The sequence below is a fragment of the Tarenaya hassleriana genome, unplaced genomic scaffold (genome assembly GCF_000463585.1).
Source record: "Tarenaya hassleriana unplaced genomic scaffold, ASM46358v1 Cleome22, whole genome shotgun sequence".
Lineage (NCBI taxonomy): Eukaryota > Viridiplantae > Streptophyta > Magnoliopsida > Brassicales > Cleomaceae > Tarenaya > Tarenaya hassleriana.
The window spans coordinates 1735742-1751989 of record NW_010965541.1 but is presented as its reverse complement, the minus strand read 5'-3'; the positions used below and the strand labels follow the sequence as shown (position 1 = coordinate 1751989).

Sequence of the window (16248 nt, the reverse complement as noted above, 5' to 3'; positions counted from 1 at the left end):
AAATGAAATGACGAATTCGATCGGGTTTTATGGGCCTTATGGGCCATTTGGATTGTTTTATGGGCCTCATTAGCAATGCTATATTTCTAAAATAACCGAAAAAGAAAGAAATCAAGAAAATTCTATACAAATACATGGAATAGATACATTTTTTTTCTTTTTTAAAAGACTTATCGACTTACAATTTTGAGGAATTTTAACGTTTTCAAAAAATATATAAACGTTAAAAATAATAATTGATGATTATTTATAAAAAATTAAACAAGTTATATGGTTAATGGATTTTTTCTCTAAATTATTAGTTGGTCATTTTTATTAGGGATCGCCATTTCGGTTATTAACCGAATAACTGAGCCGAACCGAATCGAATAAGATATAACCGTATCCGAACCGAACCCGACATCAAAACCGAACGGTTATGATTTTCTTAAATCCGAAAAACCGAAACCGAAATCGAATCGAAACGAATAAAAAATAACCGAAAAAACCGATAGAATAACTGACAATTTCTTTGGAAAATTGAACTTTTTATCAAAACCGAACCGAACCCGAACCGAAAAATAACCGAACCGAACCGAACCGGAATTTATATAAAAACTAAATGATTATAGTTTTTCTATAATCGAAATAACCGAACCGAACCGGAATTTATATAAAAACCAAATAGTTATAGTTTTTCTATAATCGAAATAACCGAATCCGAATATAACCGAACCGAAACCCGAATTGGTCACCCTTAATTTTTATAATGAATTTAAAGTGTTAGGTTTTTTAAGATATAGTTTAAGGTTTTTTTATTAATTTAAAACAATTGTTTCTCCGAAATTAAAATGGTATTGTTTCTAAAACCTCAAGTACTCAACCTACTTTATAGAACCTAATCTCGTCTCTTACAGTTCGGTCGGTTCCTGTTCTCTGTGTTTCCCTCTATCTCCTCTCCGCCCTCTCTGCTCGTCGAACTCGCAGGAATCTTTACTCGCCGTCGCAATCCGCGCTCTGTTTGCTATTTTGTTCCTCTCGATAAACCCTACTTAGAACAGACGCGGCGCCTTTCGTCGCTGCCATCGAAACTCGCAAATTTCAGGCACGTCTCGAGATCGTTATTGTCTTGCCTCGTTCTTTATTTTCCTCGCATGATCTCTTCAATTGGTTTCTGGGTTTCGATTTGGCTTGATATTGGATTAGTTTAATCACGAAGGTTTAAGCTTTTCTGAAATTATTGTCTGCAGTTTGCTTAATCGATCCTAAGTGTCTATTGAATCATGCTTTAGGAGTAGATTTCTGTTGGGTTCTAGTTTTGCTTTCCTTTTCTATTTGATCCATGTTGTTATCGTGCCGAAGTTTACTACCAACGTTGTTCTTCAGATTCGATATACAATCACTAAAATATCTAAACATTGTCTGTGTTATCACTTGCTCGACAAAATGCCCCAATGAGAGGTTTGGTGATGGATGATGTGTGAGTTCTCGAGAATTTTTAGTGTTCGATTTTTGTCGGGAACATTAGGTGTCCAGTAAATGCTTGGATTAGTGGAGGACGAAGCAAGTTCCAGTTTTGTTTTTTAATCGAATTAGAGATATTGGAATGTGCTTCCTCTCGCTGCCGAGTTTTACAGTAGATATTGGAATGTACTTTCATTTCAGAAATCTTATGTCTCTCTTGTGTGAACCGACTTGATTTCCATCTATTTCACAGATATAAAATGGAGGGAGCCGGCGAAGAAAGGTATCTAGTTCTGAATTGGGTTCTCTTAGTTTCTGAATTCAGATGTCAACATCTCATGTTTGGTAATGGCTACGATAGAAGATAGATATCGCTTGTTATGTTATGCTATAACCCTAGTTTTGTTTTCTGATGTATTCAAGTGCGAAGGAGGAGAAGAAGCGAAAAGCAGAACTTGATGATAGTGGCTGTGACGGTTCCCTAAGCGTTAAGAAGACGAAGAAGAAGAAGAAAACACACAAGGTTGAAATTGGCGATGAAGTTCGTGGGATGGTTGAAACTACTCCTATTGGTGAAGAAGGTTTGGTGGAAACGGATGGTACATGTACGGAAAAAGACAAGAATTCAACAGAGGACTGCAGCAAGAAAAGGAAGAAGAAAAATGACAAGAATAAAATCAGTGAGGATAGTAGCAAGAGAAAGAAGAAGAAGAAAAAGGACAAGAATAAAGTCAGTGAGGATAGTAGCAAGAGAAAGAAGAAGAAGAAAAAAGACAAGAATAAAGTCAGTGATATCGAGGCAAGTGAAAGCTCCAAAAGAGATAAGACTAGTGAAGGAGAAAAAAGGGATGATATGCCTATGGAAAACATTGATGGTTGTAGTGGTGACACCAGCAGGAAAAAGAGAGAGAAAAAGCGGAATTGCGATCCGAGAGCTGACCATAGCTCAGTGAATTCCGACAAGGAGGTGAAAAAGAAACGCAAGAAGAAACATAATGACGAGTCAGGGGCTGAAAGTAACACCGTGGAAACTGAGAGGAGCGCAAAGAAGAAAAAGAAGAAAAAGCAGGAGCAAACTAAGAACGCAGAGCCTGAAACTCCGTCATCAAGTAAAAGCGCCAAAAGGGTGACATTTTCTGATCAAGTGGATATGTTTCCATTATCTGACGGCGGAGTGTCTGAGGATGAATTCAAAGAAGATGAAGGAAATGTTGAGTTGATGATGGGCAAACGGTTCTCAAAAGAAGAAGACGAGTTGGTTAAGGCAGCTGTTCAAGAATACATAGATAACCATGGGTTAGGAGAAGAAGGTTTAAACATGGTTATGAAATGCAAGTCAATCCCAAAAGTTAAAAACTGTTGGAAAGAAATAGCAGCTGCATTACCTTGGAGGACACGGTCAAGCGTATATTACCGAGCTCATATCCTGTTTGAAGGAGATCCCAAGAGATCATGGACTCCGGAACAGTTGGAACTCGTCAAAAACTTTGCAGAGAAACATGGGTCGGACTGGAAAACGCTCGCTGAAGTAATGGGAAAACACAGGTGGCACGTGAAAGACGCATGGAGGAGAATCAAATTCCCGAACATGAACAAAATCCGATGGTCTCGAGAGGAATACCAAACCCTGTTTGATCTGGTGAACATGGATCTCAGGACAAAAGCACTACAGGAGAAGAACTCGAAACACGGGATGCTTCGGGACAATATCCCGTGGACGGCGATAAGCGAGCAGCTTGGAACTAGGACGCATTCGAATTGCTGTATAAAATGGTACAGGCAACTTACATCTCCAATGGTGGCGGAGGGAATATGGGATAATTCAGATGATTATCTTCTATTGGATGAGCTCATGAAACTTGACGCTGCCTGTATGGAAGATGTCGATTGGGATAGCCTTTTGGAAAACCGAACAGGCGAGCTATGCAGGAAGAGATGGAACCAGATGGTTCTGCACATTGGCGTGCCTGGTTCCAAATCATTCTCCGACCAAGTTGAGATTTTGGCCGACAGGTATTGCCCTGATCTGGCCGAGGATAGAGCAGCGTTTGATCAAAGGCCCTATGATGATGATAAGGATGATGATGATGATGCATCGTAAGCAAAGGATGTTTATTTGGGATGAAACGAGATGGACACTTCGGTGCACAAAACGAATGAATGTCGGAAAAAAAAGGTCCTAATACAAGGATGTGCACTTTGGTGTAATATATTTTCGCAAGAGACTGTTTTCAGAAAGCGAATATGCATAAATAAGTTCAGTCTACCATCAACCAACAATAATATGCAATACATATGTTATCAAACCATTTCGTAACAAGTAGTAATAAATATATTTAGAAGTGATTAAGGATTAAGGGCCAATGAAGGGTCGTTTGTTCATATATATATATATATGTATAGTGGGCTTAAACAAATTTAAATGAATGTTCTATTTATTCGCAAAAAATTTGGAGGGATACATGCTATTAAAACTTTTTTAATCAAGCAAGCAAGTCAGGATGGCCGAGTGGTCTAAGGCGCCAGACTCAAGTTCTGGTCCTCGTTAGAGGGCGTGGGTTCAAATCCCACTTCTGACAATTGTAAGGTTTTTATTTTTTTAGTATATTTTTGTAGTTTTGCAGATATATTTAACATAAAAAAATATATATACCTTTTAATGTCGTCAAAATATATACACATTTTATTCTCTTTCCGTGGGATGCTCGGATGTGTATATATATACTATATATAAGAAAATTACCCTATGGATCAAATTCAATAACTACCCAAAAAAATCATCAAACAGTAATGATACAAAAAGGACATAACTTTTACTCATGGAATGCTGGAATTCCATGATCAAGATCTTCATTGCCATATCCTGCCATAATCTCAGACAAATCTCCATTTTTTATTACATTCTGGTGCATAGAAAACATCTCTAACACAAAACAGATCTCTCTCCAGTAGGGTTTATTATGATCTCTAGCAACAAACTCTTCAACCACATTGTTCACCTCTATCAAGCTACACCCCGGCATTTTCTTCATACTCTTGCTCCTAATGAGCTTCCTTATTCCCGAAACGCCCTCCCACATCCCGAGATCTGCATAGATATTTGAAAGCAGCACGTAATTACCTGTATCATCCGGTTCTAGCTCGAGAAGATGATCCATTGCAATCAGGGCAACCTCCAGATTTCCATGTGTCCTGCAAGCACTCAGGAGCGAACCCCAAATCTTTGAGTCAGGATTCATCGGCATTGTCCGAGCTATTTCAAGAGCTCGACCCATTTGTCCTGCCCGCGCCAAAACATCAACCAAACACCCGTAATGCTCGACCACTGGTCCTATCTTATAGTCCTGTCTCATCATTTTAAAATATCTCAACCCTTCTTTCCATAGACCTGCGTGTGCACAAGCAGATAAAAGGCCAAGAAATGTGATCCCATTAGGCGTTACGTTAGTCCTCTGCATTTCCCGGAATGTTTCAATAGCTTCACAGGCATTTCCATGATTTGCAAACCCTGAAATCATCGTACTCCAGGAAATAACATCCTTTTCATGCATCTGATCGAACAACTGGATTGCTTGGCTGATCACACCACATTTGGAGTACATTTCAATAAGGGCATTGCAAACACCGGTTTGTTTCAGAAACCCTTTTCTCTCTGAATACCTATGGATCCATTTCCCAAGCTCTAGAGCTCCGAGATGGGCACATGACGGCAAAACAGAGATTACACTGATCTCATCAGGCCCAATACCCGCTATCTGCATCTGGCGGAAAATATCCACTGCATCTACATAAGACCCTATTTTTGTGTACCCTGAGATCATGGCTGTCCAAGAAACAATAGTCTTATCTGGCATCGTACAGAACAATGCTCTTGCTTTCCTCATCTGTCCAAGCCGGGCATACCCAGAAACAAGACTGTTCCACGAGATAACATCTCTCTCATACATTTCGTCGAACACTCTATGTGCGTTGACTACATCATCAAACTTCGTGTACATATCTATCAGCGCATTCTTCGTCACAACATGGAATTTCGGCCGGAACTTGAAGAGATGCCCATGAACTTGTTTACCCAGTTCATAAAATCCAAGCCCTGCGCAAGATTTAATCACGAACGGAAAAGTGAATCTGTCCGGAACTACAGGATTCTCTGATTCTGGGTTTTTCAGCATTAGCTTGTAGACACCGACAGCATCGTTGTACATCGAGTGATGGGTATAAGCCCGAATGATCGAATTGTATAAAAATACATTAGGATCTATAACTCCTTTGAACAGACGATTCGCGTAGGCCATAGCCCCTGCTTTATCACACGCGTCAACCATCTTCGTCACGAGGAAGTTGCTCTGAGAAAGTCGATGCTTGATGATGCAGCCATGGATTTTCTTCACATCCGCTAGGGTTTCGCATTGCTGCAGAAGAGGTACGAAGAGATCTTCCAATTCTCTGATCCTGTTAACGGCCATTCGTTGAAGGCCTCAAGGAAAATCCCAGTTTCGCGCCATCTTCTCAAAACACAAAGCAATCAAATGCGCAAAAAAAAAACCACCACGCGCGACCAAGGCCCGTGGATTTCACCGCCTTGTTTTCACTAAGATCAGAACTAAAGCCCACAAGTTACTCAATGGCCCGAAGTTAATGGTTCGCTTTGGCGATAACAAAATGCTTGACGTTTTTGAACCAAACCGTAACGTTTGCTCATGCAATGAACGGCACGCAGTCGACGAAGACCAGCACAAAACGACAAAATGTAATAAAAAAATGGAGATTTGTCTGAGATTATGGCAGGATATGCTAATGAAGATATCGCTACGGGAATTCCAGCATTCCACGAGTAAAAGACAAAAGTTATGTCCTTTTTTGTATGATTAGTGTGTGATGATTTTTTTTGGGTAGATATTGAATTTGATCATACGATCATTTTCTTATGTACTAGATAATAACCCGATCCGCGCGCATCGCGCGGATTAAAAAATACGTATAAATTTTGATAAAAAAAATTATTATTAGTTTTAAATTTAAATATAGAATATTTTTGTTTTTTATTTTATAATTTATATTTTTAATGAGAATATTTTTAAATATCAATATAATATGATGTTGTATTTTTTTCTAATAGAGATCATAAATAATTTTGTATTTATATTTTTGTGGGTTATAATAGAGAATTAGGGATTGCAATATAGAAAATCGAAATAATATTTTTTAAAATTGTCTTACTCTGATGAAAAACTTTCACTTTTGACACAATCTCAGGAGTATATAAAAAATATGATTAATTTGATAAATAGAATTTTAAATAATAATAAAAATTTGATTGATGTTTGAAATCTAATAATAATATATTTAGATTAATAAATATTTCACAATAAAACATTGATATACTATTAAATATATAATCTCATTTGTATTTAAATTTTATAGATATATTTAATTATACCAAATTAATAAAATAGAACACTAATCATGTGACTATTTCATTATATTTTTTTACAAACTAAGATTTGATAAGTTTGATTCTTAATAAATTAAAACTAAGATTATGCCATTTTTGTATGCTATGAATATTTTATTCATAATAATATTAATTCAATAATCTATATAAAATCAATCCATTTTTATTTTAAAGAAATCTGAGTTGGAGTCTCATTTAGTTAGACTTGTATTTTTTATTAAATTTGTTTTTTATTATTCTTATCATCTCAATTTAGTTAATTTGATCATCCACGATACGTTTTAAGATCTTCGTTTACGCGATGGAGGAATTAAATTAATTGCTTGGATGTGCAAGATCTATTATCGTCTTGTAAATCATCCATGATAGTAGTTGATGTTTTAAATAAAACATCATTTACCAGATCCAGACAAACTCTGTATTCGTCCCAAATTACTTTTCACTCATAATATACACTTTAACACCCGATTCGATAAACATCTAAAAATATTCAAAATAAAATTCCAACGACACGACAGAGACCTTTACCTAACTAAACTGATATTTTACATTATATCTTATTAAAATCTTTATAGTTTTTATAGTTTTTGTTAGACCAAATTTTAAATTTATAAGAGTTAACACAAATATTATTAAAAAAATTATTTATCATATATTGACGATATTTGTTAAAAATCAAAATGTTAATAGTTATAGTGAAATTTATCTATTTATTTGATATTTTAAGTTAATATATTTTTATTAATATTTTAATATTTTGTGTAATCTTAGTTTTTTTTGAAAAAAAGAAAGGTTTTGATTCTGCAAATAATAAATAACACTTATATTATTGATATTATATTAGATAAAAATAACTATTTGAAATAATTTTATTTGGAAATATGAATTATCTTTATATTTTTTTATAGATTATATTAATTTGACAGCCAACTGAAGAAAGATAAAATGAAATTGACAAACATATTTAGATATTAATATAAATTATATAGTCCGATAAATTCGAATACTCGAATCTTTTGTACGAAAATTATTGACTACAATATAATTTAAGATTAGACCATTTATTTGTAATTCCCGTAAAGCAAATGAATATGAAAGCTAAACCGATCAATAAAGGTTTATCCGATATCATAAATCAATTATGTATACCGTTTTTTCATCCAATTTTTTATACTTTTCAAATTTACGAACGATTATAAAATGATTAAATTATATTCTTTTATTGATGTTTTGGTTTCAACGTTTTTCGACATTCACTTCATAAATGTAGTCTTTAATGATAATTTTTGAATTTCGAAATACATGAAATCCAAATAAAAATCTTTCGATAAAATTAGACGGTTTGTTTTGGATGGTAGGAGCTAAAGTTCCAAATAAATCATCACTAATCAGACCCAAACAGACTCTAAGAGGACTCCTTCTATATGATATTTCATTCGGAGTATACATTTCAAGACCCGATTTGATAAGTTTCTGAAAAATCTTCGAAACAAAAACCTGTTGATATCTAGAAGACCTTTACCCAACCAAACTGATATTTTACATTACATCCTATCAGAGCCGTAAAAATGCATGTGCAAGTGGAGTAAGGGCACGGGACCCCACAATTTGATAGGCCCCACATTTAAAAAAGAAATTTTAAATACTAATAATTTGTAATTATATTTATTAATATAAATATGATAAATAATTAAAATTATATTTAACATAAAGTTTCGTAATTATTATCATTAATATTTATAATTTTTGAGTTATGTTTGTGACGTTTTAACATTTAATTTATCAATTAATATAATTAAAAAAATTATTTAATATTTTTATAAAAAAAATAAAAAATTATTTTGTACAGGGCCTCTAAATTTATTAGGACGACTCTGCATCCTATTAAAACTTTAATAATTTCTATGATTTTCATTAGACTCATTTCCAATTACAATTGAATATCCAAATTTAAATATATCGTTATGAGAAAAATGATTAAAGATGTTTATTAAATAAAATATCTTTATTAGTACGTAATGAAAATAATATTGTAACCTTTTGTACGACATAATTAAGTTTTAAAAACATTTAAATAGTAATTTTGTAGATAATACATTAATATTATTATTAATAATAATAATGCAAAAATAGTTGTTACAATATCAAAGTGTTATCTTGTAAATATTTTTTCGGATATTAACACAATAATTAGTAACATATCGTAATATGATTGAAGATATTCTAAATCAATTATATTTTTGTTAATCGTCCTTACAAAAATTATACATATTAATTATCTTATAAGATTTTTATAGTTAAAATTATAATTATAGTAATATTCCTTATTATGCATTTATAATTCGTAACTTTTGTTCCTATATATTATCTATGAATACATTTAGAAATAAATATAATAAATACATACACATTTTTGTATCGATGATAACATTTTTTACAATAAAATAATTAGAACTGATAATACATTTATGTAATAGAGTGTCGTTTCATGCAAACCTCGAATGTCCATTGAAGAATACATATAAAATTTAGGTTATTGTTATTTAAAGTTCATATGTTTTGTTCTTGTTAATTCACCAACACCCCCTTCCTCAGTTTTGTTGTATAAAAATGATTAATTCTGAACTGCTCCGTAAGGCAGAAAGAAATTTCATTAATCGAATGTCCGTCACGTGTTTGAAAAATAAAACTCTCTGAGTGTGACGCCATTATATATTCCAACAGTCCAGCTTACATTGCGAAGACCTTGTAAGGTTCGAGCTTACATTTTCTCGTGTTTAAAAAAGGAACTCGAGAAAAAGAGGGAAAAAACTTCAGAAGTATTATTCTAAGGGAAAGATCAAAGAATCAACAAAAGAAGATTCTGAGAGATACAATCGAAAAGTTGACATCTCGAAAAATTTTTACAGTTTGGGGATAACCCATTTATCTTTGACTTTGTCTTCAAGGTAATAACGACTCTTTGATTACTGGAATATTTCCTTTTGTTTGTCTTGCTTACGTCTGTAATGTTTCCAATAGATTGTTTTATGATGTTTTCATGAGATTGTTTTGATCAGTATTTGGATTTTATTCCACTCCAAGAGAGTTCCAATAAAGGGTTTATGTAAAAATAACATTTTAAAATATAATCTAGTTCTCTATAGGTTTTGAGTAGCACAACCCATGACTCGCCATTGATTTACTAAAATACTATATTTTCGGGATGTGTATATTACTTGTGTTCACCATGGAAAACCGTAGGTTTTCTTCTAGGAGAAAACATAAGAAACATTTGTGCTCCTCCAAACTTGGTATTCACTTTCCAGTAGTTAAAGAGGTGCAATGATGCAGTATAGATAACAGCATATTTTAAATCATGTATTTCCGATGTAATGGCTATTTGTCCAGGATTATTACCCTGTGTTACGATGTAGACTTAGATCCAAAACTTTATACCATCCATTTTTTTAATTTATCAATACAAAAACATATCTTATAAAAAACCTTGTATGTTGCTTGTACTCTCAAGCCCCCGTCTCTCCCTCCATCACTTCCCTAAAGCATCTCGAGATCTCTATCCTCAACTTAACTCTTCCCATCCTGCAATTTCCATTAAGGAGAGAAATAAAAATGACGAGATAGAAAAAAACCCATTAAATCTGATAATTTTTCTAGAAAAATCTGATCTTGCAACAATAGCATTCGTATACTCACTTCAATGAACAAAGGATTTGACTTCTTGAATGAGTTTTTAGTTCCAAGCGACCAAACTACAAAAAAATGTCATGCAAAATCGAACTTGTTGGATTTGGTACAATACGAAAAATGGCTCAATCCATCCAGAAAAAACCCTCCTTGACAAACGAAATAATAGCATATCAAAAGTAAAAGTACAATAAAATTGAATTATAAACCTGAAAGATCGAAATTGGACATTTGATCTTAGACACTCTAAAACACCAAGTGGACAGCTACGACAAAGATATTGTTGATGAAACACCAAAAATACATTACCTCATTTTATAGTTAATTTTTTTTATTGAATTAAATAATGTTCAATGAATTTAAAATTCAATTTAACTGCATTATTTTCGTTAAATGATGAAAGAAGATATTGAACTTGAAAGTTATGAAATAATAATAAAATAAATACATTGTAGAAGACATCATGAAAGAGATTATAGATATATAAAATAAGAAATATAAATATGTGAGAGTCTACATCATTTCAATAAATATCTCATTTGAAATAAATAATGAAAATATAAACATCACAGTTTTTTTTACATCAGATTAATAAGTACAGGACACATATCAACATCAAATACAACCCCTTGAAGGGAAAATAAAAGCAACCCAACCTAAATTATAAAGAGATGATTAAATATTATATCTGAAACTAACCTGAATCTGTTTTATATGACCGACTGTGATGTTAGAGATCCCCAACATGCTTCCTTCTTGTTCAACAACTACACTAAGTCATCGTTGTTTTCAGATTTGAAAGGGTTGATTCTGGCATAGAGATCATATCAAGCTTAATTTATATGAGTTTGGTTCAGTTTTTTTTAGAATACGAAAGATATTCATACATTAAATATGACATAACACTAAAATAAATACACACTGAATATGAGGAATAGAATAATAGAAATTAAATACAACGAAATCAATAGTCAACTTTAAATTAATGTAGAATAAATATACACATACGACGTATCATTCTTGGTAGTTGAATTGATATTAACCATGCTGCATGAAATTAATGTATTAATAAGAATTACAAAAACATGCTACAGAAGGTATCATATTAATACGTAGAAAATGATTTGAAAATTTTTACATATTCTCACTTACTACACGTGTCAATCCCTGGTGAGTGGAATTGTACTTTTATATATATATGATATATCCGAGTATCTCGCAGAAAAACAGTGTAAAATGCATATTTATTTTGGTGACACTAAATGATGGTGTATATATATTTATTTATTTTTAAATATATCTGTAAACGAAATAAATTTAAAAATATACTAAAAATAATAAACTTAACACTTGTCAGAAGTGGGATTTGAACCCACGCCCTCTACCGAGGACCAGAACTTGAGTCTGGCGCCTTAGACCACTCGGCCATCCTGACTTTGTTTAAATTTACAAAACAAATCGAAACATGATTAAATAAATGATAACAAAAAGAATTTAAAAAAAAAACAAACGCCGACAGATCCTATTCAGCTTCTTGAGAGAGATGATGAACAAAAAGGTCTGCACTATTCTGTGACGGCGAATTCGCCATTCCTCTTTGAGAGAGAGAATGGGAGGATCATTTATTCGTCTTCCAAATTTTCAAATTTTAAAAAAACTTGATTATCAAATAGTTTGGGCCCAAGGGGTTATATGGGCCCATTCATTCAAATTTCTTTTAAGCCCACAGTATCAGAAATATTCATCTGATTTTATTGAATTCCCAAAAATCTTGCCTAGCACACGTCTTAAAATGTTATAATACTCTAAATGTTTATTGAAAATATTAAATTTATCATTTTCATTTCTGAATTTCAGTTTATCATCTCATTTTACCCGAAATTAGCAAATTTATCATGTTCTTCTCCAACCATTTAGAATCGTAATAATGATGTGAACATTTAACGTGGAAAAAAAAATCCAAATAAAATTCCACCTAGTTAAACAGAATATTATCACGTAATTTATTGCAAGAAATACAACTCCACGCCCATGTATCTTTGTTGTTTGTTGGTATAAATAATACGAAACAAAAACGATTAATTTAGTACGAATACGAAACTTTTAATCTAAACTTTATAAAATATATCAAACCCCATAAAAATATCTAAATTTTATGAAATATATCCAAAAATTACATCAATTTTTAGATTGACACATACATAAAATAAATATTAAAATATCTAAAAAATACATCTAACTCTTAAAATTGAAAAGAATTTTTTATATATCCACAACTGTTAAAACCTAAATAGAAAATTATTTTTCAATAAAAATTGTTAAAATTCGTATGCGAAATCATTTTAAACAATTTAATTAGAATCATTGATGTTATAATTAAATATTGTGAATAAAATTGTTTTTGATTTAAAGAATTAAAATATTTTTTGACATATTTTCAAATTTAATATATTTATTTATCAAATTAAAAAATGATATATTTTTTAATATATGTGATAAAAGTTTATATGTTTGTGAGATTTTCTCCATATATATATATATATATATAGAAATACTTTTCGAAATGTAAACGTGAGACCAAAACGTTGCGTATTGATGCGAAGACGTGCAGCGAAGAGCGTTGCCTTTTTCATTCGTCGTACGGAATGATTGATAAATATCAGCCGTCGACTGAGCCTCCGTCTCTTTGGGAATCTTCGAATCTACACCGTTCGATCTTAATTTGTCAGGACACGTGTCAATCTAAGGCTTTGCAGAAGATGGAAGTAATGAGGGAAAAAGAACAGGAAAAAAGCTGAGTTTGTAGAAGATGACAAAATAGAGGCAAAAGAAGTGAACTGCAGATTTTTTTAACCATGGCTCAAAGGTCAGGTTATGCATGAGCCACGTGGCATAAATAAGGACCACATCGCCGTCATTTACTGACGGTCAATTCACGAATAATAACTCCGTTAAATTGGCCCGGATCCCCCTATTTATGTTGAGCTTGACCACTTTCCACCAGAGCGTCAACTCATCAAGGGAAAATATGAATACTAGTTTTTTGGATAATTTTTAAATTATATAATAAAGTTTTTATTATGTAATATTGATATATGAAATTAGTATTAACGCAATTTTCTTATATTTATATGAAAAATAATAATAACTAAATATAAAATAGATTTTTAAAAAATTTAAAATTATATATATTAATGATAGTTAGGTACTCATTTTTATCATTTATAATTATTTTTTAATACAATTCTCTATATAATAGAGGGTTAAAATAATTGTTATCAATTATAAATATTTTTTTTTATCGGCGAAAACTCAACCACAACCTTTCAACCGCAGTGATAAACCCTCCGACTCTGCGTAATAGTTTGCAAATCACAGGTAAACCATCCAAAGGATGACAAATTCGCAGATGAGCGGAATCGAACCCATGACCTCTTAGAAAATCATGGACTATTCAACCAACTCACCTAAATGGGCCAATTATAATTAATTTAAATATATGATTCCGTTTTTTAAATTATAGTATTTTTATTTATATGTTTTTTAAAATTGTAAATAAAAAATTAAAAAAATACATGAAAAGTTATACTAAGTTATTTAAGTAATAAATTATAAGCCAAATCCATAAAATTATTAGTACGAATGATAATGTAAACATTATTTTTTTAGGTCATACGATAACAACTATTTAATCCGTTGGGTTGCTTGTAGAATAGATGTTCATTTTATATATTTATAAGATACCCAATGCCACTAAGTGTGTGTGTATATATATATATATATATATATATATATCTTGGCAAATGTTGGTCAACGTGCTCAAATCGTCATTTACGCTGTTAATTTGTGCATCTTTTATAACGTCGTAAAACTATGCTGGCAGTGAGGCCGTCACCGTTTGTTGGCTTCTTTTGAAGCACATGCCACGTCACTTCGTTTGTCGTTTTATGGTAACTAGTAAAAAATTAAAAACCATATTGTTTTCTTTTTAATTTGGCCTTTCTGGCAAATTCGTACTTGACACTTAAATTCTAATTTAATTTCTCTGCCTGCTTAATTAATTTAGCTATTCTAACCATTTAATGTGGGGGTGGTAATATCTACCAGATAATTACCATGTATGATTAATTCATATTAAAGTTAGCTGACAGAGAGTAGTTTAAAAATTATGAAAAAATGAAAATTTATTTACCTGTAATATAGTACAATAAAAAATCAATTTTATTTTGTGTATCTTAGGTTTTATTTTATTTATTTATTTATTTGTCTATCTATGCATCTATCATATAGCACAAACTTATCATTGATATTTTCAATTGAACAGGCTTATTAATTTTCTGGGGGTGATGAAATTGTAAATATAGTATGAGATTTTACTGAAATTGGTAAAGACTTGCATCTTAGATTCTTAATTTGTTTATTTATTTATTTTTAAATTGTAATGTATATAAAAAGAAGTTTATGTAAAAGCAAAATGGTCCACTACAAAAAAGGCAAACATGGGAAAATAATAATAATAATAAAAACAGACAAAAACTAATTGGATTCTTTTAATTTGGATTTGACATGATTCAATATTGTTTTTTTAATATTCTGACACGCTATGCATTTTGATGTTTGACATGTGTGACTTTCCCCTGGGAATAAATAATAAAATAAGATATGAATTAATATGTAGAACACATATAATATTAATAAAATAAAATTTACTGTTTCATAACAATTAATCCAGAACTATTTTTTTTACAAATATGGGAGAAAATGACAGGTCGCACAAGGAAGTATAAAAGGAAAACATATTACATAAAAGCTCAAAATAAATTATTTAAAGAAGGGAAAATAATTAATATTGCAGAAACTAAAAAATTTAATATGTATAGAAACCGAGTCTTTTATTCCTTTGCTGGAAAAGAAATTGAAACGAGAGAAAACCGGACCTGGTACAGTTTTTGGTTTCCGGGCTACCGGTTTGGACCGGTTTGTTATTATTATTTTTTTGCATATTAAAATCGTTTTATTCCAAATTTTCAATTTTGATTTACTTTTTATCCATATTTTAAAACTTAATAAAATAGTAGAAAATTTAAAGTTTATTTATCGATAAAAGTATATTCTTTTGATAAATTTATATAAAAAAATCTTAAAAAATGTATTAATAGTATAATCGAAAGCTATTTAGATACGACCAATACTCATTAAAATATTCCCAAAACAAATAGACGTTATAACTATCTTAAAAAAACGAAATTTACCATAAAAAATAATCTGGTAATTGTTATAAACAATCAATAGGTTACTTAATCTAGTAGATTTGATTACTAAATTTACTATATCTATTTGAATAATTTGTAAAAAAAAGTGGTCAGGTGAAATATTATCAACAATTTGTATTAAATATCATTATTTTACGAGATATTCAAAATCCTGGATTATGAATAGAAAAGAAAATTTTATTTAAAAGAGAATGTATTTTGGACGGTTGAATCTATTTTTTCCAGAAATAAGCCATATATGAGATCAAATTGAGTTTATATGACTAATATTGCAAAAAAAAAAAAGTTGTTAACCAAATAAATAAATAATCATACCACAGGAAAAGATTCAATTAGATCGAACCGACCGGTTTAGTCCGGTGCTTTGAACCAAACCAGGGAGGGGGGGGG

General features: G+C 31.4%; 2 protein-coding genes, 1 long non-coding RNA gene and 2 other non-coding genes across 6 annotated transcripts; 2 read left to right on the top strand and 3 right to left on the bottom strand.

Annotated features, from left to right (window-relative positions):
* Nucleotides 1-883: 883 nt before the first annotated feature.
* LOC104815051 (RNA polymerase I termination factor-like) lies at nucleotides 884-3716 on the top strand. 2 transcript variants are annotated; one of them, XM_010543344.1, is made up of 3 exons: nucleotides 884-1084; nucleotides 1697-1726; nucleotides 1867-3716. In XM_010543344.1, the coding sequence occupies exons 2-3, from the start codon at nucleotides 1704-1706 to the stop codon at nucleotides 3542-3544; spliced, it is 1701 nt and encodes a 566-aa protein (XP_010541646.1). In that variant the 5' UTR covers nucleotides 884-1084; nucleotides 1697-1703; the 3' UTR covers nucleotides 3545-3716. The 2 variants fall into 2 exon arrangements, with proteins under 2 accessions (XP_010541646.1, XP_019058259.1); XM_019202714.1 differs by lacking the exon at nucleotides 884-1084 and having other exon boundaries at nucleotides 1097-1726.
* Nucleotides 3717-3938: 222 nt separating this feature from the next.
* TRNAL-CAA lies at nucleotides 3939-4022 on the top strand. Its single transcript has one exon. It is a non-coding gene; the product is annotated as a tRNA-Leu (tRNA).
* A 197-nt stretch (nucleotides 4023-4219) lies between these two features.
* On the bottom strand, nucleotides 4220-6015 carry LOC104815050 (pentatricopeptide repeat-containing protein At2g20540). The gene has a single exon (XM_010543343.1). It carries the CDS (start codon nucleotides 5907-5909, stop codon nucleotides 4257-4259), a length of 1653 nt encoding a protein of 550 aa, XP_010541645.1. The 5' UTR covers nucleotides 5910-6015; the 3' UTR covers nucleotides 4220-4256.
* Nucleotides 6016-10308: 4293 nt separating this feature from the next.
* LOC104815049 lies at nucleotides 10309-11749 on the bottom strand. Its single transcript, XR_772038.2, has 3 exons — nucleotides 11285-11749; nucleotides 10595-10650; nucleotides 10309-10480 (listed from the first exon to the last, which is right to left on the bottom strand). It is a non-coding gene; the product is annotated as an uncharacterized LOC104815049 (long non-coding RNA).
* A 187-nt stretch (nucleotides 11750-11936) lies between these two features.
* On the bottom strand, nucleotides 11937-12020 carry TRNAL-CAA. Its single transcript has one exon. It is a non-coding gene; the product is annotated as a tRNA-Leu (tRNA).
* Nucleotides 12021-16248: the final 4228 nt, after the last annotated feature.